At 42.5% G+C, this 27803-nt stretch overlaps 1 protein-coding gene across 1 annotated transcript; it reads left to right on the top strand.

Moving 5' to 3' along the window:
* The first annotated feature begins 378 nt into the window (after positions 1–378).
* On the top strand, positions 379–27521 carry SUDS3 (SIN3A corepressor complex component SDS3). Its single transcript, XM_016201611.2, has 12 exons — positions 379–662; positions 2540–2609; positions 4755–4810; positions 6456–6527; positions 9199–9218; positions 10458–10614; positions 15451–15546; positions 16488–16549; positions 16711–16732; positions 18169–18274; positions 24179–24263; positions 25874–27521. The coding sequence occupies exons 1-12, from the start codon at positions 521–523 to the stop codon at positions 25970–25972; spliced, it is 987 nt and encodes a 328-aa protein (XP_016057097.1). The 5' UTR covers positions 379–520; the 3' UTR covers positions 25973–27521.
* The last annotated feature ends 282 nt before the right edge of the window (positions 27522–27803 follow it).

Raw genomic sequence — 27803 nt, 5'->3', positions numbered from 1 at the left:
CACCTCTACCTGCCACCAGCCCTGCAAACCCTCTGCCTCTCACGCCGCTAACAATCCCCGCTTTAGCTCCGACCCCACGCGCCGCCTGGCGGCTGTTTCCGGAAGTCGGGGTCCCCCTGAGCTCCAGGGTCCTCGCCGTGACCAGGCCTGCCCATGGATTTGCCTAACTCTAGAGATTCCGTCTCCGCCCTTACCCGTTATCCGTTGAGGAGTTTAAGGCGGCGATGAAGGGGCTGGGGTTAAGGCGAGGGAGGAGTCCGGCGGCCTCTCCGTTTCCCGAAGGATGGCTGAGTCAGGCGGTCCTCAGGCAGCTCTCGACCCGGAAGTTGCCGCCGGGGCGAGGCCCCCACTGCCCAGCGCGGGCGCGAGGGGGGTTGATTTTCGAAGACGGAGAAGAGGTCGCCGCGGCTCCGGCTTCTCAAGTTGGTCGCTCCCTAGGGCGCTGCTTGGCCGGCGTCGAGTCCGCAGGGCGGGTGGCCGCCGTCCTCGGGTGGCCCGCTCAGCTGTTGTCAGAGGCGACATGAGTGCCGCGGGGCTGTTGGCGCCGGCCCCGGCCCCGACTGGAGCGCCGCCGGCTCCGGAGTATTATCCTGAGGAAGACGAGGAGCTGGAGAGCGCCGAGGACGACGAGCGCAGCTGCCGGGGCCGCGAGTCGGATGAAGGCGCGTCCTTTAGCTCGCTGGGCAGCCCGGGGAGGGCTGGGGCTGCTCGGGAAAGGGGCGGCGCCACCTCCGGGGCTTGGGGCGGGCTGGAGGGGCCGCGGGGAGAGCCGCGGCTCCGGGGAGCCCCCCCCCCCACCTGTTCAGGGGTCGGGGAAGCTCTGGGTGCTTTGTACCCTACAGTTAAGGGAAGGAGGGCCTCAGGGAGCTGTTGTCACAGGTTCTGCTCCTCGTTTCCCCCGCCGTCTCTGGTCTTCCCGGGTTGGAAAGAGAAAGCCATCTATTGAGTGCCTCTCCCCGTTTAGTTCCCGACGGGATTAGAGCAAAGCCGTTGGGCCTCCGGGTTTCCAGGTTGCTTGCTCCCAACCCTCTACCCGCCCCCCTCCTCCTCCCCCCGGGCGGGGGTGGGGGGGGATGCTTTAGTCAGACTTACTATGGGACCTGGCAGCGTTAGATGCAGGTCTAAATTTGGCTCCCTTAACCCACCTTTTGACCGTAGATAACTTGCTTAAGCTTAGCGAGCCTCGATTTCTCCAGCAAATACAACACATTCCGGGCTCCCGAGTGCAGGTGTGAGGATTGAATGAGAGCAAGTATTATTGTACTGGCACCTTAAAGCCTGCTCCTCAGGAAATAACTTAGTTTTTTTTTCACGTGTGGGGAAACGGACACCCGGGGGGTGGGGGGTGGAGAGGGAAGGAAGGGGTTTGAGTTTGCTTAATGGTGCCCAGGGGTTGTGTTTTGAAGTTCCACGCTCTTTGCATGATCGTTACTGCCTCTCAGAGGCTTGCTTTTGGAACTGGGTTTTACACTTCGGCAAGTGTGAGGAACACTGTTTTCCGAGGGATTGAAGGAGCCTGGCTGGAGGGGAGAAAGAGGAGAGAGAGACCAATAGATGGGTGGGGTGTTTTGGCAGAAAATAGGGCTGTGGAGCAAAAGGCCAGACCAGCTACCTGAAAACGAGTATGTTTTATTCATCTCAGTTCCTCAAGTGCCAAGTGCTGTGGCTGGCTCGGGACAGGAACTCGGTGAAGGTCTCTTGACTGAAGGAGGGCAGAAGGGTTTGTAGAGAATTGGACTTGTAACAGCCTTTAAAAAGGCAGCTGCATATGCAGATGTGACGTTGAAGGAGCTAACTGCGTTTGGTTTAGCCATGTTTGTAGACTAGGCTTATCCAGAAATTTTGAATGGGAGTCATTTGTCACTTGTACCGCTTTTAATGCCCACAAGGGGGAGCAGTGAGGCAAAAATTGATTTTTTTCTCCCCCTTAGGTAGGGATGTTGACCAGCCCTTTGCTTATTCTAAGAACAGTGTTTAAAATGTACTGAAAGTTTCCGTGTGAACATCTTGTCTCCCTGTAGTTGTAACTTTGAAAATATTTCAGTTATTAGAGTTCAGTTCATTGATTCGGATTCTCCTTTGTATATATGTGACGAAAAATCTGTTAAGAGTGCAAACTAGGCATATACCAGAAGAGAATGTACATGGTAGGTTGTCTTGGAGTAGTGACCAAGGCTTGTCTGCCTGTAGTTTTCCAGTCTTACACCCACATCTCCTTTTCCTGAACTGCCAATGTCCTGCAGCAGCAGCAGCCTTGACCATGACTGCCTGTGTCTGATGCACCCTGTTCTCTGGCTGCACTTGAGGTGAAGGCAAGCTCTTTGCGTAAATCTGACTGTTTAGGAGTTGGAAATGGCATTTTCTTTTTTGAAGTAACATTTTTTTAAGTGATGGCTTCACTCAGGCCTGCATTGATTGGAATTATTATTCTTTTTTTGTTGTTGTTGTTTTTTATAAATCGAGAAGTTTATTAAGTGTGTCAGGTGATATCAACTCTGTGAATGATTTTAACAAATCCTTCTTTCCTGATTTTACTTAGACACTGAGGATGCTAGCGAAACTGACCTGGCAAAGCATGATGAAGACGACTATGTAGAAATGAAGGAACAGTGAGTATGATTTTTAGATTTCCTTTTTGGAATATAGAATTAACAAGGAAATCTCTAGAGTGATCTTGTGTGTATGGCTTTGACCATAGTGCTTCCAGGGACCATGTATATGTGTGCAATCCTCCCCCCCTTTAAATTTGTTACATTAAACCAGTCTTCCTGTTTTAAGAATCTTTTGAAGATATGCTAGAAAGAACCTTGAAGGAGTGTTCCCCAGGGAATGAGGCCGTATAACAGGAGAGAACCGTTTCTCACTGTTTTTTTTAAGCTGTGAAAACCATCAGAGAGGGTTTCACAGCTACTTGGTTCTCAGATAGGCATGACCCCACCTGGCATTATCTACATGCTAGATGGTGTGCTAGATTCTGGAGAGCTCAGGGTGACCAGGTTTGGAGAGCAGGACTCCTGCTCCAGTGCACTTTCCATTTATCACACGTTCACACCCTAGCCTTCTCATTGTCTTCAACAGAGCCACAGCTAAGTATGCCCAGAGAAACTAAAACCACTCACTTTTATTGTAAACATGGATGCAAGACAGTATAAAAAACCATACCAATAAGTATTTGTTGAGTGTATTTTGAGGTTCTTGATTTGACTTTTTAAAATCTATAAACTAGATCGTCCACATTTCCTTTCCTTATAGATCTTATTTGCAAATGTTTTGTGACCATTCTCTGAATTCTGTCATTCTTTTCAACCTTTGGAACCTGAAGAGGTAATTCAGTTAAAATCTGACCAGTGCTGCTGAATAAAGGAAAGTTAACTTCATGTGATTTTTCCCATAGCTTCATCCTTGACACTGTGCTTGCTTTTTTTTAAAAAAATTATTTTTATTCTCTTTAGGCTTTTTACTGATCTACCTTGACCCATTTGAAATGTATTCTCACATGCCTATTCTTTTTCCAAATCTGAATTTTTTGTTGTTTTTACTTCTTCAGTGTGTTAATATTCCCTTTCAGAGACAGACTGAGAATTCCATGGTGGAAAATTTAGTATGCTGGGTTCCATATACTGACTTCTTGTGTGCAGTTTACATACCCATTCCCTCCTGTACTTGACACGTTTCAAAATTTTTTAGAGACAGTCTTTTAAAGAATGTGCCCCTTAATATTTGACGATAAATAGTTTTGATTAAAATGGAATTCCTTGCATGCTTCAAGGCGAGCACTGAGAGTATATCAAAATTTTCCTAAAAGAATCAGACACGCTGAGTAATTCTCAGATTCTGCCTGCTTCTTCCTTAACCTGTAGATAGTTGGGGGTATTTGCAGGCTTTATTTGACCAAGCAAAATGCTGTTGTGCCTGTTATCTGTAGGATAGTGGGTTTTGGGTTTTTTTCAGGTTGCAAATCTTGTTTTTGAAATTGGGGGTGTTTTTCAGGGAGAAATAAAAATATTGCTGAATTGTGATTTACATGTGAAATCTACCATTCAAACAGACTTGCCAGAGTGTATAATTGCCTATAGCTCAGTCAGTGTGAGAGGAAAAAAAATAACACACCAGGTTCTTTTGCTTTATGTGTGCTATGTGTTCTTATCCAGCTGGGGCTGAAAATCATGCATTTTAACTTTTGGTACTGAATTACTATTATTTCTCTGATCCTAAAAAAGTAGTGCTTTTAAAAATGACATGAAGATTTATTAACTTAGTGCTTACACGGCAATGCTACTATACAGAAAAATGTGCTGAAGGCATAATCTTGCCTCTTTGGAACTTATAATCTAATTGTAGAGTTGAGATATGAGCCATGTTTAATGCCTTTCCTACATTTGTGTGTGTTTTACTTATCTTGTAAATCTATAAGGAAATGGCCTCACACTTTGAAATTTTCTTTATATGTTCTTGCCTAACTCTTTATCATTGCCACTTATTTATCAAAATCTGCATGTCCATTCATGTTTGTAGATTTTAGACTGATTCTCTAAAGGTGGGATAACAGAAGAATCTACAAAATTGGGATAGGATTCAAGCACACAGAATCCTTGTCCCTTTCTGATCCCTTTAGCTGCTGGTACATTTTAAACAGCTAAAGGATACTGATGACATTTCTGTAACAACCCAGGTAATAATTTCTGTGTGTAGATTATTTTGGAATTGAGTACTGAATGTTTTTGTCTTTCAGTGTGGCTTTCCTTTCTTTACAGGATGTATCAGGATAAACTGGCTTCTCTCAAGAGACAGTTGCAACAACTGCAGGAAGGTTGGTGTGCGATTTAATCCTTCATTTCTAAATATACTTCTTAATATTGCAAACCTTTGAAATCTGTGTATTTCACTTCTCTGTTGGAGTGATTACAATTTGGTGGGGCTGATTTTAGTTGTGTCAGTGTACATCTTGCTGTCTTCTGTCAGTAAGTTTGATTTTTAAGCCATTTTGAATGTCACTTAGGGCCTTCTGTAGAGCATGAACTGAATATCACTGTGCCTACAGCTGGACATTTTGTAGGAGTGATGATGTTTCCAAAAAGTAAAGTTGCACTAAACTAAATACTAATGAACTGTGGATTTTCCTTACTTTGTTTTCTCTTTTTTACTTGGTAAATTAAAAATGGATTGTGTCTTGTTGAATACTGCTTTTCTGCTAAAAGCAGTTCAGCATGGGGGTTAAGAGCACAGGCTCTTGAGTCTCACCATGGGTTTGAATCCCAGCGTCACTGCTTTCTAGAGATTTGACCTTGGGCACATCCCTTGGTCTTGCTTAATTTGTTTTCTGATCTACAAAATGAAAAAAAAAAAGACAGTGTGTGAGATTATGTGCAAAGAATGACTAGCACTGTCCAGCACACTGTGAGAGCTCAGGGACAGTTAGCTGCTGCCATTAGCTCTTTGGCTTCATTTTGTGGAGTCCCCTCATCAGTGAAACTGCTTTTCTACTGGGTACTTTCATTGCTTGGACTGTTCCGTCTTGTGTTGATTTCTGCTTAATAGTGAAAATGTTCCCATGAGTTGCAATCACACATCTTTTTAAATTTATTTCTATTTTTTCTTTCCATGATAATGGAACTATCGCCAGAGAAAGAAATACATTCTACTCTGGCAAGTCTGTAAGGAAGGCATGGTTGAGTGGGGGATTTTGAAAAAGATGCTGCTAATACAGGGTGGGGCAAAAGTAGGTTTACAGTTGTTCATATGGAAAATAATATAAGAATAAACTCTGTGTTTTGCATACTCACAACTATAAGCCTACTTTTGGCCAACCCTGTATGTCTGACTAAAGCATTATGATTAGGAAACACTTCCAACACTAATTGGGACCCTCATAATGAGCAGCTTTTGGGAAGAGCAATGAAATGAGTAGGGATTTGGTAGGACTCAAAACCTGAGCTGTCCAGTATTATCACTAGCCACGTGTAGCTATTTATATTAAATAAAATTAATAATTTGATTCTTAGTTGCATTAGCCACATTTCAAGTGCTTCGTAGCCACGTGTGACTAGTGGCTACCATATTGGACAGTGCAACATAGAACATACCCATGATTGCAGAGACAGTTCTAGATGGCAGTGATCTAGACCTTAGCTTATAGAAAGAGAGAGAAGTTTTCCCAGGAAAGGAAAGCTCGTTGACTCAAACTGTAGCGACAGGTGATCAGAATCTCTCGAGTTGCCTGCGCCTTTCTCTGACCCCTCGCTCACTCTGGAGGGTGTCAGCCCACTGCACTGCGGTGACTTCTGCCGTGTCTTGGTTGGGAGCCAGAGTCCACTTAGCTCTGCGTGTGCCTTTTTGCGGTTTGCGTTTCTTTCTGATGTTACTAAGACAGTCGCTGTTGGTGCTGGAAAGTACCTGTAGGGACCAAGACCGAGGGCATGTCTTCAAGGTGACTTTGTTGTAATCCTCACTACTAGGCACGCTGCAGGAGTACCAGAGGAGGATGAAGAAGCTGGACCAGCAGTACAAGGAGAGGCTGCGCAACGCGGGTAAGACGCCCCCAGCAGGCTGTGCCGCCTGCATGCTCCCCCCGAGCCCGTCGGTGCGCTGCGGGCGCGGGAGCTCTTCCCCACATGTCTCAGATATGGCACTGAGGGGGCGTTTCAGGGAAGAGAGACTTCAAAGGTGCAGTTATGTGAAATGCTTCATCTTTTTCCCAGTGGCCATACTCAAGGCTGATAGTAGAGGCTCCTTGCAGTCAGGGTATCCCCCCTGGTGCCCCAAGAATTGCGCATTCTTTCTTGGGCCTGCATGGCTGGCTTAAGGGACGATCAGAGGAGCTGACATGGAAAAGGATTGTAGGTTGTTTTACTCCTGTTTTGAGTTTTCTGCTTCTGGTATTCTGTGCTCTGGGAGGACATCTTTTAAATGTATTATAAACATTTAGAGAAAAAGAATACGCTTTTGGTCTGTAGTACACAGTAAATGTATTCATTCAACAAAGATTTGTTGAGCATCTGCTACATCTAATTTCTGTTAGCAATATAAAGTAGTGTAAGACATTGTCCTTGACTTAAGGAAATGCGCTGTTTCACTGACAAAAGATATCCAAAAGCATAAATGAAGGAACATTATAAGTTAAATTAAGAATCATAGAAAAAGTAAGATGTGATGACTGTTGAGTGTATGTAAACACAGATTGCTGTGTTTATAGGAAATCTTTTGTGTTAAATTTTGAAGCTTCTCATCAGCCAGCATTTTGAGTGCCAGCATGTTGTTTATTCCTGCAGTGGTAAAAGTAACGTCGGGTTTTAAAATGAGGTCTGGGTGCTGTCCTCTTACTTTCTGATCCAGTGACTTCCCAGCTTTCTGTTGATGGAACCCTTCTTTCTCTCCCTCAGTGAGTAGATGTTCAGTGGACACCAGCAGATAGAAAAGGAGCTGAAGGATGTGAGGGGTGCTGGGACAGTGGAGATATAGCCATTAGCATTCTACCCACCTACATCCCTCCTGCCCCTATGATTACTCCTCCCACACCCCATCTTTAAAGTCCTCAACCCTTTTCCTAGAGTTCTTCTTTAGTAGGGAAAGGAGGTAGTGCCATGGAGAGTGAGGTCCTAGGTCTGGGTCTTCCATCACTTTAGGTCTTATGCCTGTAGCAGGTATTTGCTCTTGGAGCCTCAGTTTCCCCATCATAGAGGGGAACGTACCTCATGGAATTGGTTTAAGATGTAAGGAAAGAAAATTAATGTGAGTCATTTTTCTTAAGCTAGAACTGCAGGGTGAGTATGGAGTTGTTTTTCTTAATTCCACTCTCAGTTCTGTCCTCGTGTGATCTTTCCTAAACATCCCCCACCCCCACAAAAATGCAGAAGAGCTCCTTAATTAGTCATGGCTTGAGCTTTAAAAAGCACATTCCATGCAGAGAAAACCCACCTGCTTTAGTTGTGTCTGTCTGGCTGCTTTAACTAAAACCACCACCACCAACTCTGAGTGCTAATTGTCAGTTTGACTTGTCTGTGCAAGCGTGATTTCTCAGGATGGCACAGACTTCAGATGTTTGACCTGTTCATGAGTGGCCCAATTCCAAAGTGATCACAGGAGTGAGCATGTTGGACTGGGTGTGCCTGTGTTCATGTGCCCAGGGATTCCCAGTGATCAGAGTGTTCAGGGGTTAGAAAAGAATGAGTGGCCTGTCCTTCAGTTAATTTACTCACTCAACAACTGTTATTTGACATCTAGATTCTTAACCTGGAGTATCTGAGACTCTCAAAATCTTAAGATGTATGTGTGAATGTGTGCACATGTGATTTTTTTAATGGGGGGAATGGATTCATAGGATTTATCAGATTTGCAAAGGAGACCATAGTGAAATGTGAACAGCACCCCCTGCAGTTGTTGGTCGACCTTATGCAGCAGCTCCATTGTCACCCAGGAAAGATCAGAAGCCAGGGACCTTTTTGTTCCAAGTCCTGGGTTTTGCAGAGGGTCTTTCAATCTAGTGGTGGAGGAAGCTGCTGGATTAACAGTTGCTAGTTGCCTGGCACACAGAGGGTGCTAAATAAACTCTTGAATACTGTCGGGTAGATACTTTCAGGTGTCTAAGAGTGGATGGTGAGTAAAGGGTCCTCAGGAGAGGCTTGTTGGAGGTGGCTGCATTAGATCTGAAACTTGGAAATGAATCAGACCTGAGGGCATTGCTGATGGAGGCATGTCCATGAACAGAGGCTTGGTGGCCTGAGAGCAAAGCCCAGGAGGGCTCAGAACCTCTGCCCTCTGAGTACTCGGGGACTGTCCTTCCTTACCACACAGAGCCTGACACACAAGGCTTTAAAAACGTCAATATTGACTCTTTCTGGAGTAACTGCATTGCTTCTTCCTGACTCATCCTGCTCTGTAGGACTGTTGGAGGATAGGTATGGAGTGAAAAAAGGGATAACTTTTATTTTTATTTTGTCAAGGTAGTTTGGTTCCTGCTGCTTGTTTTTGCCCTTGGGCAGAACTGCCAAAGCTGATGCTATGCAGGGCCAACTTTTAAGTAGACACAAGTGCTTCCTGCATCCTTCCCCTTCATGTATATCAGCACTTTACTGATGAAAACATTTGCTCTGGGTAATCGTGCTTTCAAAAAGCAATTACTGCTCCTAAATGAATCCTAACACACTCTCTAGAAAGGTGACACAGCCTAGCGAATCTAATTGCACGTTTTGTCTCTTTCAGAACTCTTCCTCCAGCTGGAAGTAAGTATCACGGATCTTCTGGGTTTGCAGGCTCTTTCTCAAACTGGGATCTTGCTCTCCCAATTGGTGGCCCTTCCTTCTATCACCAAATAGACAGTTGGGAAGCCTCCAGCTGGAAGCCTTTGTCACTGTTCTCTTTGATGAAAGGACATTTGGTCTCAATTCAGAAATCCCATCTATTCATTTGTTTGTTGGGTAGCCTCTGTCACAGGGGACTAGGGGACACTCACCCCTCACGGCTTTCTTGTTGACTTTGATCTCACATTAAAGCTACTTGGGAGTATGTCTGAATTATAGTGGCCTCATAATTTATTATGTTGGTCCTCAAAGGCCCCAATTTCTGAATTGGCCCAATAGTTCAGTTTTACAGCTGAGACTCTGTATCAGCAGGAAAGACGGATTAAAACTTTTCTTTCATTCAGCAGACATCCGGTGCTGGTTCTGTGTGAAGCACAGAGCTTTGGTACAGAGGTGAGGGCCTGAATCTTGAATGGTGTACTGCTCCTGGGATGGCATGTGTGTGGGGGTGGGGGGGTGAGTTTATCAGAGCCACACATGAATGTGAGAAGGTCATGGTCTATCAGAACCACATTATTGGAAACCATTTCGTACTCAAGTCAGTGCGGCACACACAGTCACATCCTGAAGGATCACACAATCCATAGCCACTGCCCACCATAAGCCCCCTGGTGAGATTTAGAAAATGAATGTTTATGCAATTTTTATTCAGTATAATTTCAGTGTTCAGCACTTTGGGGTTCAGACACCTAATAAATGATCTACTCTGGTTGATCTTTATCTTCCTGTCAGAGCATACGGTATCAAAACATACAGTAACTCCTGCCATCTTGACTCAGTTAATTTTGAATATAGATATTTCATCTGGAATGTACTGTTCTCCTTTGAAATTGTGTCCTTAAAGGGTTTATTTACTATCTTTGAGGAATTAATGTTCTATTTAAACACACAAGCCATAAAATACAAGCTGTGGAAGAGATGAAATACCTGAGTAGCAAGTGAGGTATACTCACAAAAACAAACAAGTTGTGTGGTTTGAGTTCACGCATTCATTGGAAAGCTGGCTCCCAGAGACCCAGTGACTGCGGGGTTGTGCGAGTGCACCTATTTCTCATATTTCTAGTAAAGGTATTTTCTTTGCTTTTGGGTGCAGGGCCAGACTTCAAGGTAGAGCCCTGGCTGCCGGGGCCATGTACCCTATTCTGTTTTTCTTTTGCTCAGACTGAACAAGTGGAAAGAAATTACATTAAAGAAAAGAAGGCAGCAGTGAAAGAATTTGAAGACAAGAAGGTTGAGCTGAAAGAGAACCTAATTGCTGAGCTAGAAGAAAAGAAGAAAATGATTGAAAATGAAAAGCTAACAATGGAACTGACTGGAGGTAGGAAAGCACCAGAGGGTCCTGGGAGGCCTGAGGCAGGGCCTGGGGGGCGGTGGAAGCCCGGTTAACTCCTGTCTTATGTCTCAGTATCTCATCAGAATGGAGCAAGCTAAAAGAATGAGCTTTGACATGACAGGTCAGATATCTAATTTTGTCTTGTATTGGCTGTGTGACTTTAGTCAGCTACTTAACCTCTCTGAGCCTATTTCCCCCTCTGTAAAATGGGCTGATCATACCCTGTCTCACAATTGTGGCTAGCACAGTGCTCTGAACGTAACAAGTATTCAATGAATTGGATATTCAACCTTTAGTAGTAACTGCAACCTCTGGCTTATGCTTTATTTAATGTAATTCTTGGGTCAGCTGCCATTCGTGTCTTGGTTATGTTCACAGATTACTTAGGTACCTGAGTTCCTCTGCTTCTTTCTTTTTCAGTCTGCCTTAATTACAGAAAAGACCTTGTCTTCTTTTGACCTAGATGTGAGAACAGAGGCTTTTGGCCCTACCACCTATGCTATTATATCCCTTCTCCCAGGCCTTACTGTGAACATTTTAGAAAGACCTGATACGATTTCAGCAAGGGTAGCTAAACTGAACTACTTTCCTGTAAAGGTAGCAAGTTACATCGACTCAGAGCCAGTCCCTCCCTTGTCTTCTAGGATTTAGTAATCTGCATATGGAAACTCAGCAGGTTTGAGGATAGAAGCAATATGGGCTGACTCTTCTGTTGCCATATATAGACTGATGAGTCCTAGATGGATACAGGGCAGGAATTAGCTTGAATTAGCTATTGTGGAACTTGGCAAAATTTTCATCAGCAAATACCACAAGGAAAGTCAGTGGTGAGTTGGTCACTTGGATATGAAGTGGGAGGTCTCAGCACACCCCCAAATTTAATCATATTCTGAAGGTACTGGGGCGCTGGCATGCCTGATTTTAGTAGGGGTCCCTTAGCAAACGCATTGCTTTTATGTAAGTCCTTGGGGTTGACCTTGAAACTAAAAGTAACAGTTAAGAGCTTTGTTTCCCCATCCGTATTTCCGGTGCTGTGAACCAGTGACGGAAATTGGCCTCCCAATTGACATAAACTTCTAGCTCCAACCCCATGATACCCTGATGAGAATGTGGTTGTGTCTAAAGTGGGAGTTTCACCCTTGAAAAATCTCTCCTCTGATAGTTTCCTCATTGAGAGACGTGGCAAAAGGAGTGAATCCCTTGAAGACCTCTGAAAGCAGCTCGGGAACGTTTTTTGAGTGAGGATGGATGCTAAAGTAGCATCTTCAGACAGCACCATCTTGTTCTTGTTGCAATGCTTTTTTAATTAGACTGTGAGCACTGTGGTACCTAGTTTGGTGCCAGCCTTCCTGCCTGTTTTCTGACCTGCACACCATTTTCTCGGATGGTGACTGTGACTGGCATTGACGCCTCATCACTCTCTGCTAGAGCCACCAGATGTTCGGGAGCCTTCATTAGGCTAGTGGGAAATAATTGTCCTTTATAGCTGTTCCCTCTCCATCTGCAGGGAAGGATATCATCACCTTACCTGTGATTTGGCATCCTAATTATTGACAAGCGATAGACATTGTTTGGCCAGGCAGTTTTACAGCCAGAACCTTAACTGGGACAGGAGGCATTCTCAGTGACTTAAGGCGGAACCTGCCAGAGTAGAAAAGATAAACTGGGGGAAATCATTTGTAACGCAGTAAAATAGATGACAGAAGTGCTCGAAGCTAGCCATGGGCATTAAAGGTACCGATGGCCTTCCTCAAGCCATTTGTTGGTACTCTTGGTATGGAGACATTGCCAAGGTAATGATAGAGTGTTGAAAGAAAAGGCACTGGAGCTAGAAGGATAATTAGCATTTCCACAGATGGTGCTGCTATGGTGTTGGATTAAAGGCCTGATTTCCTTCCTCTCACTGAGTGACTTATTTCACCTTTGTGGATTGATGCCCAGCAGCAGTGTTGCCCAGCTCTGCCCAGAAAAGAGATTTCTTAAAATCTCCTGGTTCAGCATGAAGATCTCCTGAAAACCAAAATGAAGTAAGACTGATGAGAAGCTTAGTCCAAATAACCCATTAGAAATGGGTGGATCCAGTGACCTGCTTTGTCTGCACAGGACTTAAAGCGTTTACAGACCTCCATGGGAATTTGGGAGGTTCTCTTCACTTCCCTAACCTCTTGTGGAGAACTTATGAGGACAGCTGGATTGTGCATATGGAAAGGTGTATTGGCAGTAAAGAACCTAGGATAAGTTTAGGTCATGCTCCCCCATCTTGAATGTGTATGATTTACTTGGGGGCCTTGATAAAACACAGATTATGGTTCAGGGGGTCTGGAGTGCCGCCCATGAGCCTGCATTTCTAAGCATCTCCTAGGGGCGGTGGCGGCAGTTGCTGCTGCTGCTGCTGCTGCTGGTCGGAGCACACTTAGAGCAGTGAGGTTATAGGTAGAATTACCTGAGTGTGTGTGTTTTCTCTGTAGTTGAGGCCAAGATAATAAATAACCCAAATAATTAAAGGGAATTTAACGAGCTTGAAAATGTGGGGAGCTTTATCATTTTTAATTCATTTTTCCTCTTCCGGTATTCAGAATAGCTGCCTTTTCTCCATTCTTCCAACAGACCCTTAACTGTCACTTCATTTTCTTTTGTAAATTCTTGGTCCACCAGGGGCATTCTCTAAAACTCAGGCCCCTGTTGAAGCTACTCATGACCTCAGTAAAAAGGCTGTTAGTTTCTTTCAGAAGGTACTGAATTCATAGCTGTAGCCATGAGTAATTATAATACCAAAATAGGAGTTCTTTTTCAAAATATAATATCAAAATAGGCAGCTCTATCATTTTTATATAATATCTGGCTCAATGTATTACCCCCCCCTCCCCACCCCCCAGGTATGGTAGCCATGGGGAAGGGCACACTTGGCCACTCTCTGTAGTGGACAGAACATGCCTTGATGTTCACAAGCTAGATGCTTTTTCTCTGGTGCTCTTTAGGGTTGAGTGAGCTCCCTTTTTACCGTTTTCTAAGTTAGGTCTGAATGTTGCAAAGCCTCACAATTGACTTCAGTTGCCTTCAAGTCTGTAACTTCTTTTTCAGCTGTATGCACCTTGACTTTTTAAAAAAGATCTTTGTATAGTTTTTTCCTGGCTGAAAATACAGTAATAAAAACTAGCATTGATTGAACTCTCGTTATGGCAGGCACTGTACAGAGGGCTTTACACATATCATCTCACATAATCCTCACAACACCCTGTGAAGGCAGTTTTATTGATAGTTCATTTCATACACAAGGAAACGAGACAGAGTATTTATGTAGCCTGCCTTAGGTCACATAGCCACAGCAGGGATTCAGACCCACCGGTCAGTAAGTAACTGGAGAAGGGTGGCATCTTGGCATAGGGTAAGAGATTTCTTTTAGGGAGAACCCCCCCCACATACCTTTTCCCCAAAGGTGCCTGTATGTTTGTCCTTCCTTTTATCCCCACTTCCAAGTACGCTTTTATCAATATTCATTAGGTCTGTGGTTCTTATTACTTTACCTCCATTTCTTCTTGGGAGGAAAAAATCGTTCGCCCATATCTTAAGAGCAGCATGCAGAAGCATCATTTGACTTTGTATGCGTGTGTATTATATACTCATATCCCATGGTTTGCTGTAGTGGGAGGGTTACATGAGAATTCTGCAAGGCTTTCCTGTCTATCCTGTTGACAGTGTGCATAATCTCGAGTTAACTTTATCTCATCATCAGACTGGGGTGGGGGCAGATTCCACGCTGGGGTGGAATTCAAGCATCTGTTGGGGGAAATGTCTCATACTTTATGGCGCTTGGCAGTAGAGGTTTGTACAAATGTTCTGATTACTGTCAATGGAATTGGTCAGAGGGGCATGTTGCGTAGGAGTTTACTGGGCAGAAAACAGGACGCTAGGCAGAGAGGACAGGGTGCAAAGTCTTAAAGGCATAAAAAGTACAGTGCCTTTGGGTAACAAAATAGCTAAAAGCTCACACACAGGGTCTGTGCGAATAAAGAAGTGAGGAGGACCAGAAGTGAGGCTTGGCCTTTATTTTGTAGAGAGCAGTGAGCCATTGAAATATTTGAGTGAGGTGCAAAATGACCTGATTTGTGTCTTAGGAAGATCACTTTGAGGGAGGTGAGGATATGATGAGGGGTTAGAGTTGAGAGATAGTTAAAAAGCAGAACTGCCATTATCTGGTGGATTTGATGCTTGGATGAAGGAAGACAAGTCACAGATAGATTTTGTTCTGGCTTGGTAGGATGGATAGATGTGACGCCCCTGAGACACAGGAAAGGAGGCAGCCTTGGGAGGTGAAACAAGAAGAGATGAATTGGTTTGAAGAATGTATCGTTATGTAGGCTATTGGTGGCCATTCAGAAGGGTAGGTGGACCTGGAGTTGATGATCAGAGATTCATTGGGATACAGGCTGAGACTGACTGGACTCCAGAGATCACCAGTTTCTAAGGGGCAGGTCAGGAGAGAAGGAGAGATTTGTGTGGCAATGGCTGGGTAGGAGAGATTTTAAGGTGAGGGGAGCTGACAACCAGTGTTAGACTGCAGAGAGGTCAAGAAGAATGAAAAGAAGCCTTTATGATGAGCCTTCATTGTATCATTCTTGATAGTCAAGTAGCTACAAAAGGTTATTAAATAAAGAGTCCGTGTTTGTAAATGAAGATCTCATAAAATTGTTGGCACAGATGCCACTGGCCTCTAAAAGAGTCTTATACCAGTGGGTTACAGGGCAGGTATTCTTACTTTACAGAAATTCTCGCTGACTTCAGTGGGGTTTGGATAGATTCACCCATTCATTCTTGCCACAGATTCTATGGAAGTGAAACCCATCATGACCAGAAAGTTGCGGAGGCGACCAAATGATCCTGTCCCCATTCCAGACAAGAGGAGAAAACCTGCTCCTGATATCCATTTGCATGAAGCCTTGATCACTTTTTTCCCCTTAAGACTATTGAATTGAACCCTTTGCTTAAAGGATTAATCAGTTGATAAAATACACATGGCTATTGTCCTACAGAAAGTAGTCCTCTTTGATTGGAAAGGCGGACTTGGCCATTTTATGATTGGATTCCTCAGTTGCTACTGCTTTTTGTGGGAGGGATTTTGACAGAGCAGTCTTTGGAAGGGTACTTTGTGTTGGCAGTTCAACCTGGTTTTAATACTCACTTGGAGATTCAGGGGCAACTGAAAATTTCATGTACCTTAATTTTTTTTCACCTGCAAAATGAGTACAGTGATATCTGCCTTTTCTACCTCGGTTATGTGTATCCCTGGATTACAAACTTCTTAAAGCAAATGAAATTTCAGTCAGACATAAAGAAGCCTCTTTAATAAAAGAAATGGGAATGGGAAGATGACATATGGGGAAGTATTGAGGATCTAATAGCCATTTTCACAAAATGGTCCAGTTGTTTGTCTGCCACCAGGAAAGGGCATAACTTCAGGTCCCTTTCTCTTCACAACTGAGGATCTAAGTTACTAGGGAAGATTAACCCCATGTATGTATGTGGAAATCTTCAAATCTTTGGAACAAAAGCACTTCATAAGTTCAGGATGAAGTTCTTTCATTGTGTGCTATGCTCACAACTATTATAGTTACCTATTGATGCTCATTCCACCTTTGCATCTTGAAGTTTGTAAGATGGGGGGTGGGGGTGAATTCTTTTATATACCTGGCACCCTGACATTTAGTAGTAGAGTCCAAAACTTCCAAGAGACAAACTGTTGTAAAAATGTCATGTAACATAAGCACACTTTGTAAATTCTAAAATACTGGTACCATTTTGTTGAATTCTGTTTGTCTGGAAACCGTGCTTTTCAGACTCATTTCTTTAACTCTCAACACCCCAGCTAAACTATTTGTTAACGGATGAACAGATCATGGAGGATCTGAGAACGTTAAATAAGGTACAGTTTGATTTTTTTGATTTATTTGAAAGCTTAGGCGTGATATGGTTTTCAGCTTTACTTTGCTCACATGTTACTTGTTAAATCAGTTTTATACCTTTGACACCGTAAGTTGCATCTGAAGTGATTTTCTCTAAGATTTTTTGTTGTTCTTTCTACAGCTTAAGTCACCCAAGAGACCAGGTAAGTGCATGACGTTATTGGTACTTGTGCAATTTTTTATTGTGTTTTTGGAGAAGCATGCGAATTCCTGGCAGGGAATTGTTGCCATTTTCAAAAACAAAGTGTTCATCATTTGTCTAAGATGGGGGTGTGAATTCTTTTATATACCTGGCACCGTGACATTTAGTAGGAGAATCAGGAAAGCTGAAGGGAACCCTAAGTGCACCCTTGCCTGATTTTTTTTTTTTTTAACCCTGCTATGTTAAAGTTATTTTTGTCTTTTCCTGTTTATTGTAAAATAGACATTTGATTGATTGACTGGTAAAGATTTCCTTTCTGTGTGGGCATAAGCCATAAAATTTAAGTTCACATTCTTTTCTGAAAATGAAACCAGAAGGATTTGTCAGTATTACTCGCTTTATGGAGTTAAGTACTAGGTGCTGCTGTTGCAGTGGTCTTTCATGGTGTGGCTCTGGCCAAGGACTTGCAGGCTGCTCCCAGTCCCAGCTTATAGAGGAGGCCAGCCCAGTGTTCATGGTGATTCCTTCTAGAGCCCCACTTGAGAGTCAGTGCTAGGCTGCTAGATGGAATTTGTGTTGGCAAGGCATTTGTGTTTGTTTGTTTGTTTTTTAAATATATCTTTGTTGATTTCAGAGAGAGGAAAGGAGAGGGAGAGAGAGAGACAGAAACATCAATGATGAGAGAGTCATTGATCGAGCCCGCAACCCGGGCATGTGCCCTGACCGGGAATCGAACCCCGATCCCCTGGATCCCAGGTCGACAGTCGACGCTCAACCGCTGAGCCACGCCCAGCCGGGCTTGTGTTGTTTTGTTTTAAGTACTATGATTACTCACACATCCCTCTGCTCACTGTGTCTTGGGGAAGGAAACAAGATTCTTTCTTTCAATCATTTCCTCCTGAGGGCTGCTGTGGTCCACATAGGGTCTGAGTTTCTGAAGGCCTGATGGGGAAGGGGTTATTCGAGTAAGTGTGTGAATTTAGATCCTTTCACCCCACCGTAGTTACTAGCACTGCATTAGCTTGACTCTATACACACCCAATAGCCTGCTCCACCTAGTAATAAATATTTATAGGAATTTTATTTTATATAAATTTTACAGAGATTTACCTAATTTTTGCCCTTTGGGGCTTCTGGTGGGTCACTGGGATTTTAGTTCTATTCTAAGTGACCTTGGGCAAATCCCTTAGCCTGTCTGAGCCTCAGGTTTCTCCCCTCTTCAGTGAGGTTAATCTCCTTGCCTACCTCACAGGTTTGCTTTGAAGATCATTAGATGTACTATACAAGAATTTTATTGGATTCCCATTTATTACAACTGTAAGGATGATTATGATTATTAGCATCTTTCGATAGCATTTCAATTAAAGCATGTTAGATGGTAGACGCACATGTTTCATTACATGCCTAGTCATTCAGATATTTCTTTGCTTCCTCCAGCATCTCCATCCTCTCCTGAACACTTGCCTGCCACACCAGCTGAGTCTCCAGCCCAGAGATTTGAAGCCCGGATAGAAGATGGCAAATTGTACTATGATAAAAGATGGTATGTTGTGGGAAAACACAGATTACTCTTAAGAGTCTCAAAAGAACCACTTGGAAAGAGAGCTGGGCCTGTCTGTAGTTGTTTCAGAGCACAGCTGCTGCTAAACTTACATAGTACTAACCATGCATTAATATTTAAACTTGTATCAAGAGTCATTTGGTTGATGATAGTTGTAAGATCTTTAAAGGCCATTTTTTTCCAAATTGTGTTTTTCTGATGGCGGCCCTCCTTTCTCTCTCCATGCTGCTGCTACTATATTACAATTTACAGGCTTACATCTTTTGTGATGCCCTGTAGACTGGAGCCAGGGTTTGTCTTCCTCTGTCTTCTCTTAACTCTGCCCCTGGGTGCTAAAATTAATAGGTATTCTTCGGAAAAAAGGATTTTGTGGTCAGATGAGTTTGGGGGATGACCATGTTAATTCAGATAAATGGGATTTTCGTTGTAGCTCTTTGGATCCACTGACATGCTCATGTGCACTGTGAAGTTCTAAGATGTTATCAGGTGTTATTTGGTGAGGGACCCTTTCAAGTGGGTCATCCAGTTCATGAATGTTTCCAGGAAACATAGTTGGGGGAATTATGTCGTAAAACATTACCAGTGTAGATTAAAGATGGGTTGAAACCTTCAGACAACCAGTATTTTCATTGGGAAGGAAAAGGCAAAATAGTATGAAAGAACCTTAAAAGCTCATACATTTACTCATTCAGCAAACATTTACTGTCTGTTCTGTAACTAGGCATTCTGCTAGGTCCAGTCACCCCGGATCTTGTTTCCCTTTCACAGCTCTTTTAATTCTGACATATTCCTTTATTCATTGTCCGTATGTCGCACAGTCTTAGTTAATTATGTCACAGTGGACACCTCTTTGCATTCTTCTGCCTTTCTACTTGGTTATAGCAGAATGCTTTTCTGGGTTATTGTTTACTCTATTTATAATGGCTATATAATGACCTTTGAGTTTCAGTATATTTATTTAATGGAAGGTTTGAGTAATGGCATTTTAGAATTTTTTGCACTTAAAGAAAAATCCCCAACATTGTGTGTGTTAGTTACCTTATAACATTGTGCTCCTGAACTTGGCAGAAATGCTTAGTGATCTGGTCATGCCTGAGATAAATCAGTTCCACTTACTAGGTTATACTGGGTATTACCCAGTGGATGATGAAAGCTTGCTCTGTCTGTAAGCCTGATCTTAGTGCCTTTCTGCCCTTCTCATTTGGCTATTCTTTGGCAGTCTTGTATCTTAATATTGTTTATCAGAACATACCACCACTAGGTGGCAGGCCCTAACAGCTCAACACACTGGGGGCAAAATAAGATGAAAAATGTTTCAATAGTGAAAACCAAATAACCTTTAAAGATCTAGCCCACACATAAGAAATGTTTTCAGAAATGATGAGGTTTATCAATAACATTTTTATGGATCTGTGAGTCCTAAAGCCACACGATCTTTCAAATAATGTTCTTTTCGTAATTGTGTTGCTTTAGATATTTCGTTTCTAAGGCTTAATCCTTTGACTTTATGAGATGTCTTGAGGGTGAAAAATGCTGTAAAATGAAATTCTTGTTTTTCTGAAGAAAGGATCCACTGTGACTGGTGTTTCAGGATTTAAGCAGAGTGGTTAGTTTTGCTGCGTTAGACCTCGTAAGCATTTTGAAGGAATTGCACTGTCTTTCTCGCGGTGGCACCAGAAATTTTGAAAATAAGGTCTTTGGGAGCATTTTACTTTTTCAGTGAATTTAAAGCTGCCTTTATTCTACTGTTAAATGTTGAAACTGTTGTTTTCTTCTGTATTCTGTGTGTTTCTCTTCTTTGGCCTTGGCAGTCAAAGTTCATGTCACATTTGTTCTTTCAGCAGGTCCCTCCCTTCCGTATTTGGGAGGTGTTCATGGGAGTCCTGGCTGCCACGTTTACTAGTACAGAACCAGCCTCTCCTGTCTCACCAGGCTCTGGTGTTTGCCGTTTGTGTCCTTGTCAGATAGAGGCTGTCATTTTTCCTTCTCTTTCAGCATTCTTGTCCTGTGGCTGAGAGGTGAACTGAACTGCTTTAATGTTCTTTCCAGTGGTGTGGAGTATTTTGGCGAAACAGTATTTCTGGCAAAACATGTGTCATTGAGTTTTAAATGACTTCAGCAAAATGAGTGTGGTTCAGGCTTCCCATCTTGGCGAGAACACTTATCAAGCTACATTTCGTTTTGAAAGATAAGCATCTTCCCTTTGCCTTGGTCTTAGTACTGCATTTAAGGCAGTTTATATCCTGCTGCAAGTTTTCCTCACATTTCAATTTGGACTAATGACCCTTCTTAGGAAGTACTGTGAAAGTAGCTGATACTTTAAAATAACTAACTGATGGCGCTGGCAGACTTTAGTCTCTCCTCACATTAAATCTGGGGCTGCTAATGTGAATCAGAAATGAAGTCACCCACTTGCTTCAGTGGATTTAACCCTCCAGCCTTCAACTGACACAAAAGACTTAACTCAAAACAGTGAATATTTACAACTAGAATTGGGACTCTTTGAGGTACTATAGCTGTGACATGGTTTTTTCTTTTGAAGTGAAACAATATTAAGATTCCCAGTAGGGTACAAAATTAAATTAATTCTACCCCTCCCTGCCCCACTTTTTGACCCACCTTCTAAAGAAATTGCTTTCTTCCATAAGAGTAGTGGTGATGCTAGTTCACTGGGTTTAATAGTAGAGGCAAAGCTCTAAGAGCTTAATTGTAGGGATTCCCAGGTCAGAATTTCCATTAGTAATAAAGTGATAAAGTTAGCTTGACATTTGGGGCTTGTCCTCTGAGGCTGTTTAAAATATTTTTTCAGCAGAGATGAGTTGTAGCTTGTAAAATGGGTTAATTGGCAGAAAAGTAATAATGTACATTTTTACTAATTTAGCTCAATTGATGTTGCTTTTTAACATTTTTATGTCTATTTTGAATTTCTTCCTGCATTTTTTTATTAGTCTTTAGAAATTGGAAAGTAAATTGTATTTTAAGGATATAATGTACTTTTTGGTTTCATCTTAAAAACACTTCGTATGTGAGCACTGAGGCGCCCCCCCCCCCCCCCCCAAGAATTCAGACAATTTAATAGATTAGATATCCAGGGATAATGGTTCCTGGACCATTGTGTGGCACATGAGTATCCCCTGGAGGTCCCAGAGACTCGGCTTCAGGAAGAGATGGGAATTAGTTAGGCTGGAAGTGGGCTGCTTTGGGAAACATGCTGGCCAGCTCTCCAGTGGAACAAATGGTGACCAATGGTGGACATTCAAGCCACTACCATTCATTTGGTGATCCCAGAACAGGCACATTGAGGAGGTGGCCAGGTGCTTAATTCCCAGACCATGGCACAGGGGCAATGGACTGGCTTGCAGTGTTTACTGCTGGTGTTCACTTTCAAGCTAGTCAGGTGGTTAGGGCTTGGCCTCTGAGCACATCTGAAGGAAAATGCAGCACATCTCACGAGAATTGTTTGAATAGTTTCCCAGAGTTAACTATTGTCTTTAACAGGCACTGGGATGAAATTTGTGACATTAAGTTTTTACCTCATCTTTCTTACTTAGGTATTGTCTCGTACCATGATTTAAGAAAATATTATTTACTTTTTAATGTAAGTAATACTTGTTTATTCTGGAAAAAAGAAAGCTGTGCAATAAAAGGAATACCATTCTTAATTTACATTTTATATTTTTATAAAATTTTAATATTTTAACATATAAATTTACCCAGTTTTTTCTGTGTATGATGCACATGTAACGTGCATGTGTTTTGTTACAAACACAGAAACATATGGACATGTGTTTTTTTTTTTCTCTGTTTAGCAGTATATTGAGCATGTTTCCACACTAGCCATATATTTCTGCACCACATCCATGACCTCCCGTATTAAACTATTTAGAAAGTAGTATCAGAGTGACTTGAGGCTAGTTGCCTGTTGTTTTGTGTTTTTTATCTCTGATAAATCACAGTCTCTATAGAATAACTGTAAATGTTCTTCCCTCTATATTTGTATTCTGACCATTTACACGAGACAGTTGGGTTAGATGTGGGAGGGAAACTCGAGTTTGAGTTTTGCTGTGAACTAATTCATCCTTTCCTCGTGCGCTGTGCAAGTCAAACCTGACAGTATTACAGATTCGGCATAATGAAGGTCCCCTAACTCAGTTTACCAACTAATCTCTGGCCAAAAGCCGCATTGAAACTGGATCTAAACCAGTCTCACTGTTCTAATTGCATTTATGATTTGATTTCTTCTAATAGTGTTTTCGGAAAGTCAGTTGACTTGGAAACCTGAGTTTTCAGCTCCTAAGTAGCAGATTAAAGAGTGCTTAGAGCCTAGAATGGGAAAAGCTGACCGTAGGAGTGAGGCGCATCCTTTACTGTAGGTAATGTCTTGGCAGTAGGTTATTCATTATACCGGCAGAGCAGCCTGCTTCCTTCTCTCACGGAAATGATAAGGTGCGTTGCTTTGCTGGGAGATGCATTTTGGTTTTGGTGGAGTTTACATGAGTTAAGCCAGATCTGTGCAGCCATAATGAACCAAAGGTTATGTTGTTGACTGAACAGAGGCTGGCCCAAGCCAAGGCTGCCAGCAGCAGCTTAGCTGCCCTTGTAACAACCCAGCAGCTGCTCCTTCATCCTGTGGCAGCTATTATTGTCCCATTTGGGCTTTTTCCCTGGCTTCCTCACTTTCATGCTCAGTCTTATTCCTGAACTTGTAGAAGTTGAAGGTGGTCCTGCACTATAGGTCAAGAGAATAGACATAGGAGCTGAAAGGAGAGTGTCTGTTGTGTCTACTCCATTCATAGCAGCTCTTCTGACTGACCAGGCTACATTAGATATTCTGTTGCACCTTAGGATACTCAGAACTTCACCTAGTTACTGCTTACCAGGTGTGATTATTTCATCTCCTTCGCTGTCGCTGTATTTGAAGTTTTGTGACAGCAGGGACCATGTGGCCTTATTCACTCTTCTGCCTCCAACCTCCAGCACAGTCAATGGCACACAATAAGTGATTAATGAGTATTTGTTGAATGAGTGACCAAAGTAAGGGCTGAATTTGGCCTTCCTTCTTGTTGATGACTTATTTGGACAAGTAGAAAATAAATAACAGAGCAATTGTTCAAGTCCATCTATTTGTTTTGTCTACCTAGCCTTCTTCGGTATTTTGGGGTATAAACAAGTTTTGCTTGAAAAATTATAATTTACTTTTTGATATGGGTCATATAGTACAAATAAAAAAGTAAATATAGAGTTAATTTCCTAGCCCTTTTCTTGGCATCCCCTTCCCCCCTCTGCAGAGGAATATAAATTAGATTTAGAAGATTAGGAGATGATCATCTAATCCAAGGATAGACGCCTTTAAATTAAACCTGAAATCCAGACTCTTCCTCAAATATCAATTAAGACTCTTTTAATTTACATTTTGTGTTGTGGTGATCTTTTCTTTTTTCCTTCCCTTCTTTCCTTCCTTTTTTCCTAAAAAAATCTGTGCCTTTAACAATACTGTATTGTATACATAACATTTTTTTAAGTGAGTAGATCTTATGTTGAGTGTTCTTCTTAAAAACCCACAAAAAAACAATAATCATAATAAAGAGGACAGGAGGAAACTTTGGGAAGTGATATATACAGGGGTGGACAAAAGCAAATTAATAATAAATAATAGAATAATGAATAAGTAATAATACAAGAGTAAACTGTTTCATGTACTCACAATTGTAAACCTACTTTTGCCCACCCCTGTGTTTCTGTAGCCTTGATGGTGGTATGGTTTCACAGGTGTATACTTATCCCCAAATTCATAGAGTCATATACATTAAACATGCAGCTTTTTACATTTCAATCATACTTCAGTAAAGTGGTTCAAATAATAAACTTGTGTCCTGTTTTTGGCAGGTACCACAAGAGCCAAGCCATCTATCTGGAGTCCAAGGACAACCAGAAACTGAGCTGTGTAATCAGCTCTGTCGGAGCTAATGAGGTAGGTTCCAAACTCCCTCACCCTTTAGGAAGGCAGAAGGTGACAACCTGCATTGTGAGGGCCACTAAAAAAGTACAGAGGAATTGTGTGTTCTTTGTGGGTTAGAGCCTAAAGTCAGTGTTTTCAGGCAGAAATTGCACATAGGCAAAATCACCCTGGAAAATCCCTTACTTTGCTTAACTGCAATATAGATGGATTTGTGTAGTCCTTGTAGTATCTGTGAACTCTGTACAGTAACTGAGTTGAGAACCACTAGCTATACAACAGGAAAGAAGGAAGGCAAGTCTGTGTGATTTCTATGCTTTCAAATCCTGCTGCTTTTTTAAGGAAACCATTTACTGAGAATGGAGCCTTCCTGTAGATCATACTGCATCTTCGTTCTGTTCTTTCTCTAGAACTTTCACGTGTACTAATAGATTTGTTTCATGCTGTGAGGTTGTATTGAGGCACCTGGCACAGGGTCTGGCACACAGTAAGTGCTAAATAAATGAGTGCTGGCCTGATCTGACCCATAAATACTACTTGCCTGCTGCCATTTCCAATCTGACATGTCCTGTTGTGCCTCTGAACAATGAGCTACGAGGCTCGTGCCACTAGGTGTTGGTCTCCTCTAGTCACCACTGTAGGATGATATGACTGGCTTGTGAGTTCTCCTACGGGCCCTTCGTTAGAAGGGTGTCGGCAACGTGTAACCTGTATTGTTAGTAGTTTTAAAAGTTTAAAACTTTAATAGCTGGATTGGATCAATCTTTTATCAGTCCACAAATGTTTGCAGCAAAATTGATTTTTATGTGTCTACCTTCTGTAACTTATTTGTGCCAGTGCACAGCAATCTAATGAAACTGGATTATGAAATAACTTAAGCCTCTTCTATTCTACCAGCTTCCTGAATTGAAAATGCCCTTAAATGTGACTAGTTTGCAAAATGATTGTTTACTTGGAAGTTAGGGAGAGCTTTCCAGATAAATGAATGTCATTTTACTCTGGATTCAGGATCTGTATGTCATCTCAAGCCAGTCAAAACCAGAACAGGGGATCTAATAGAGACACCTGCTGCTCCTCAGCAAGAGGGGTTGTGATTTCACAATGGAGTTTTGCTCCTGGCCATATGGGCTATTGTACAGAGCATGTATGGCCTCCTAGTACATAAACCTAACTTCAGATCTAGTGCTTTATTGTCTCTGACACTTCAGGATTTTTCAGGAAAATAGAAATGCAAGTTAGATTTTTCTATTTCTCTGTTGAAGATTATCACCCTTTGACATAATAGTGTCAACGAGGTCACTACACTGAGACATGTTTCCTGGAGGGGAGACGCCTTAGTGTGTCAGAGGAACACAGTATCATTGTGCTTTCTATTTTCTTAATCAAAGGTGTAAGAGAGATGGCTGGGAGAAATGAGTTCACGGGCTGGTGCCTTCTGTCTACACTGAGGCTTGCCTGTAGGAGGGCCAGAGCAAGGAGGTGCTTTTAGAGGCCCTGCAAGTGGACAGGAAGAGGTTGCCGGTTTTCTGCCCACACCTAATTTATGCAGCTATTTTGACTCTCTGGAAGATTGACTCCTCAGTCTCAGCCTCTCTCATCTTGTTCCCTTTCCTTGTCCCCTGCAGATCTGGGTGAGAAAGACCAGCGACAGCACCAAGATGAGGATTTACTTGGGCCAGCTTCAGCGTGGGCTCTTTGTGATCCGCCGGAGGTCAGCGGCTTGACTTTCTACAGTGCTCTACTTCCCTTGACCCTTTTTCTGGAGTGGTTTTTGGTTTTTGGTTTTGTTTTGTTTTCTTCTTAATAGAAAGTTTTTAACTTGGGAATTGCTCCTTGGCCTTGGACAATGGAGAACACTCTTGTGGATTCTGCAAGGCACTTTCGTGGCCAGTCGCTTCCATCTTTGTTTCATTCTTTACTGCCTCGACTTCTTCCAACCAGTCACCATGAGACGATTTTACTTTCAGGAGTATTGGGAGTTTAATTTACTTATTTGTTTATTTTTTTTTGTTTTGTGTGTGTTTTTTTTCCAAGCTTCCTTTGAGTTTGAAGGGACATTTCTTTTTATTAATTGTCTTCAGGTCTTTTTACCATGAAGAGGAGCAGGAAGGGGGGATACACTCTCCAGTGGATTTTCATGTTTTGAATCTGATTAGTGGATCATGTAGCTACTCCCCTTGTCAAGCCCAATTCGGTATTTCCCCAGAAGCTTGGGGCAGAGGTCCTAGCAGAAGGAGATTAATTCTCCTGGCTCTCAGCCTTCTCAGAGAAATAAATGCCTTGTGTAACATCTGGCGGAGTATGCCATCCACTCCACTGGTTGAACGACAGAAAAATTTGCCTGGGGGACTACGTGCACTGAAGTAATTGGGGCTGCGGGGAGGAAGTGGCTCATATTCACAATGTGTTGAAGGTACCATATTTTAAATGTTATTTAATGCAAGTGGTTTATTCACACACAGTTGTTTTATTTTAGCTCGAACTGGAAACAAGAAGTGGTCATTTCAGATGGTTTCGTTTGCAATTCATTTTCCCAGCTCCCGAGTGGGTGAAGTGGTACCTGCCATGAGCTCATTATCTGGGTTATCTATTGAGGGTGGGGAGGTGAGATTGATAGTGCAATAACCAGTTATCTACAGACTCTCACTCATGATTCAAATTGCACTCTTCACTGATGCTGTTATTGCACATTGGCCATTCCAAACCCATGGAACCTTGTCGGCTCTCGCAGCCTCCAGGAGATCTCCCAGGAGGTCTGGCCCAGGCCAAAGACAGAGAAGGCTCTGCCGTGGCTGCCACTAAACCTACACTCTTCCTGATGAATCCTGATGAAACAGCCTCCCCTGCACTCCCTGCTCCCTTTCCCTCACTCCTAAACTAGAGATACAACTTATTGGGTGATGGGGTTTTTAATATTCTAGTTGCCACCTTACAATGTTTATGAAGTTTTGGGGGTTAGAGCACGTGTAAGCATTTCTATGGGCAATCAGTAGACTTTGACACGTCCTAGGAAACTTTTGCAAGTAACTCCTTTGGTCTCAAGCGATTCTCTTTGTGTTGTCTCTTGATTTACACACCCCAATGCAAGTTGGGGCTGTGATGACAAGTAAATCACCTTCTGCAAAGTCCTGGCTTCAACAGAGACCAAACCTTACTGACTTGGAGACTTGTACAGATATATTTTTGTTTCAATTTGTAATCTATTTTTTCTTTTTCTTTTTTTTCTGGTTGAGGCTCATTTAAAGACAGGATAAATAATGCTGTTCATCAAAAGTTGCCTGGGCTTTTTGTGTTTTTTCTCTGTCCCCAGACCTTCATTGTTAAGATGTTTTTGCTGCTGCTTGGCGGCCTTTTTCTGTTCGGGAGATCTCTCTTGCTTGAACTGTCATTGTGGTGTGTGTAACATCCTGTAATAGCAGGTAGCTTTTGGTTATCTAGTGCCCTGTGGTGGAATTACTTAGATACATTTAGTGTGTGTTGCCATTGAAGGTTTTTTTATTTATTTAAATGATTGTGTTAACTTGTCTTCCTAACAGTACACCAGCATTTGTTTTC

This window comes from Miniopterus natalensis, chromosome 20 (assembly GCF_054644295.1).
Source record: "Miniopterus natalensis isolate mMinNat1 chromosome 20, mMinNat1.hap1, whole genome shotgun sequence".
Classification (NCBI taxonomy): Eukaryota; Metazoa; Chordata; class Mammalia; order Chiroptera; family Miniopteridae; genus Miniopterus; species Miniopterus natalensis.
This window is presented reverse-complemented; position numbering and strand designations above follow the sequence as displayed.

Excerpts from the sequence above, each read along its gene's own strand:
- SUDS3 (XM_016201611.2), top strand. The coding sequence starts at position 521 with ATGAGTGCCGCGGGGCTGTTGGCGCCGGCCCCGGCCCCGACTGGAGCG. Across the intron at positions 2,610-4,754 it reads TATGTAGAAATGAAGGAACA|GATGTATCAGGATAAACTGG; the intron begins GTGAGTATGATT and ends CTTTCTTTACAG. Across the intron at positions 15,547-16,487 it reads GAGGAGAAAACCTGCTCCTG|CCCAGCTAAACTATTTGTTA; the intron begins ATATCCATTTGC and ends AACTCTCAACAC.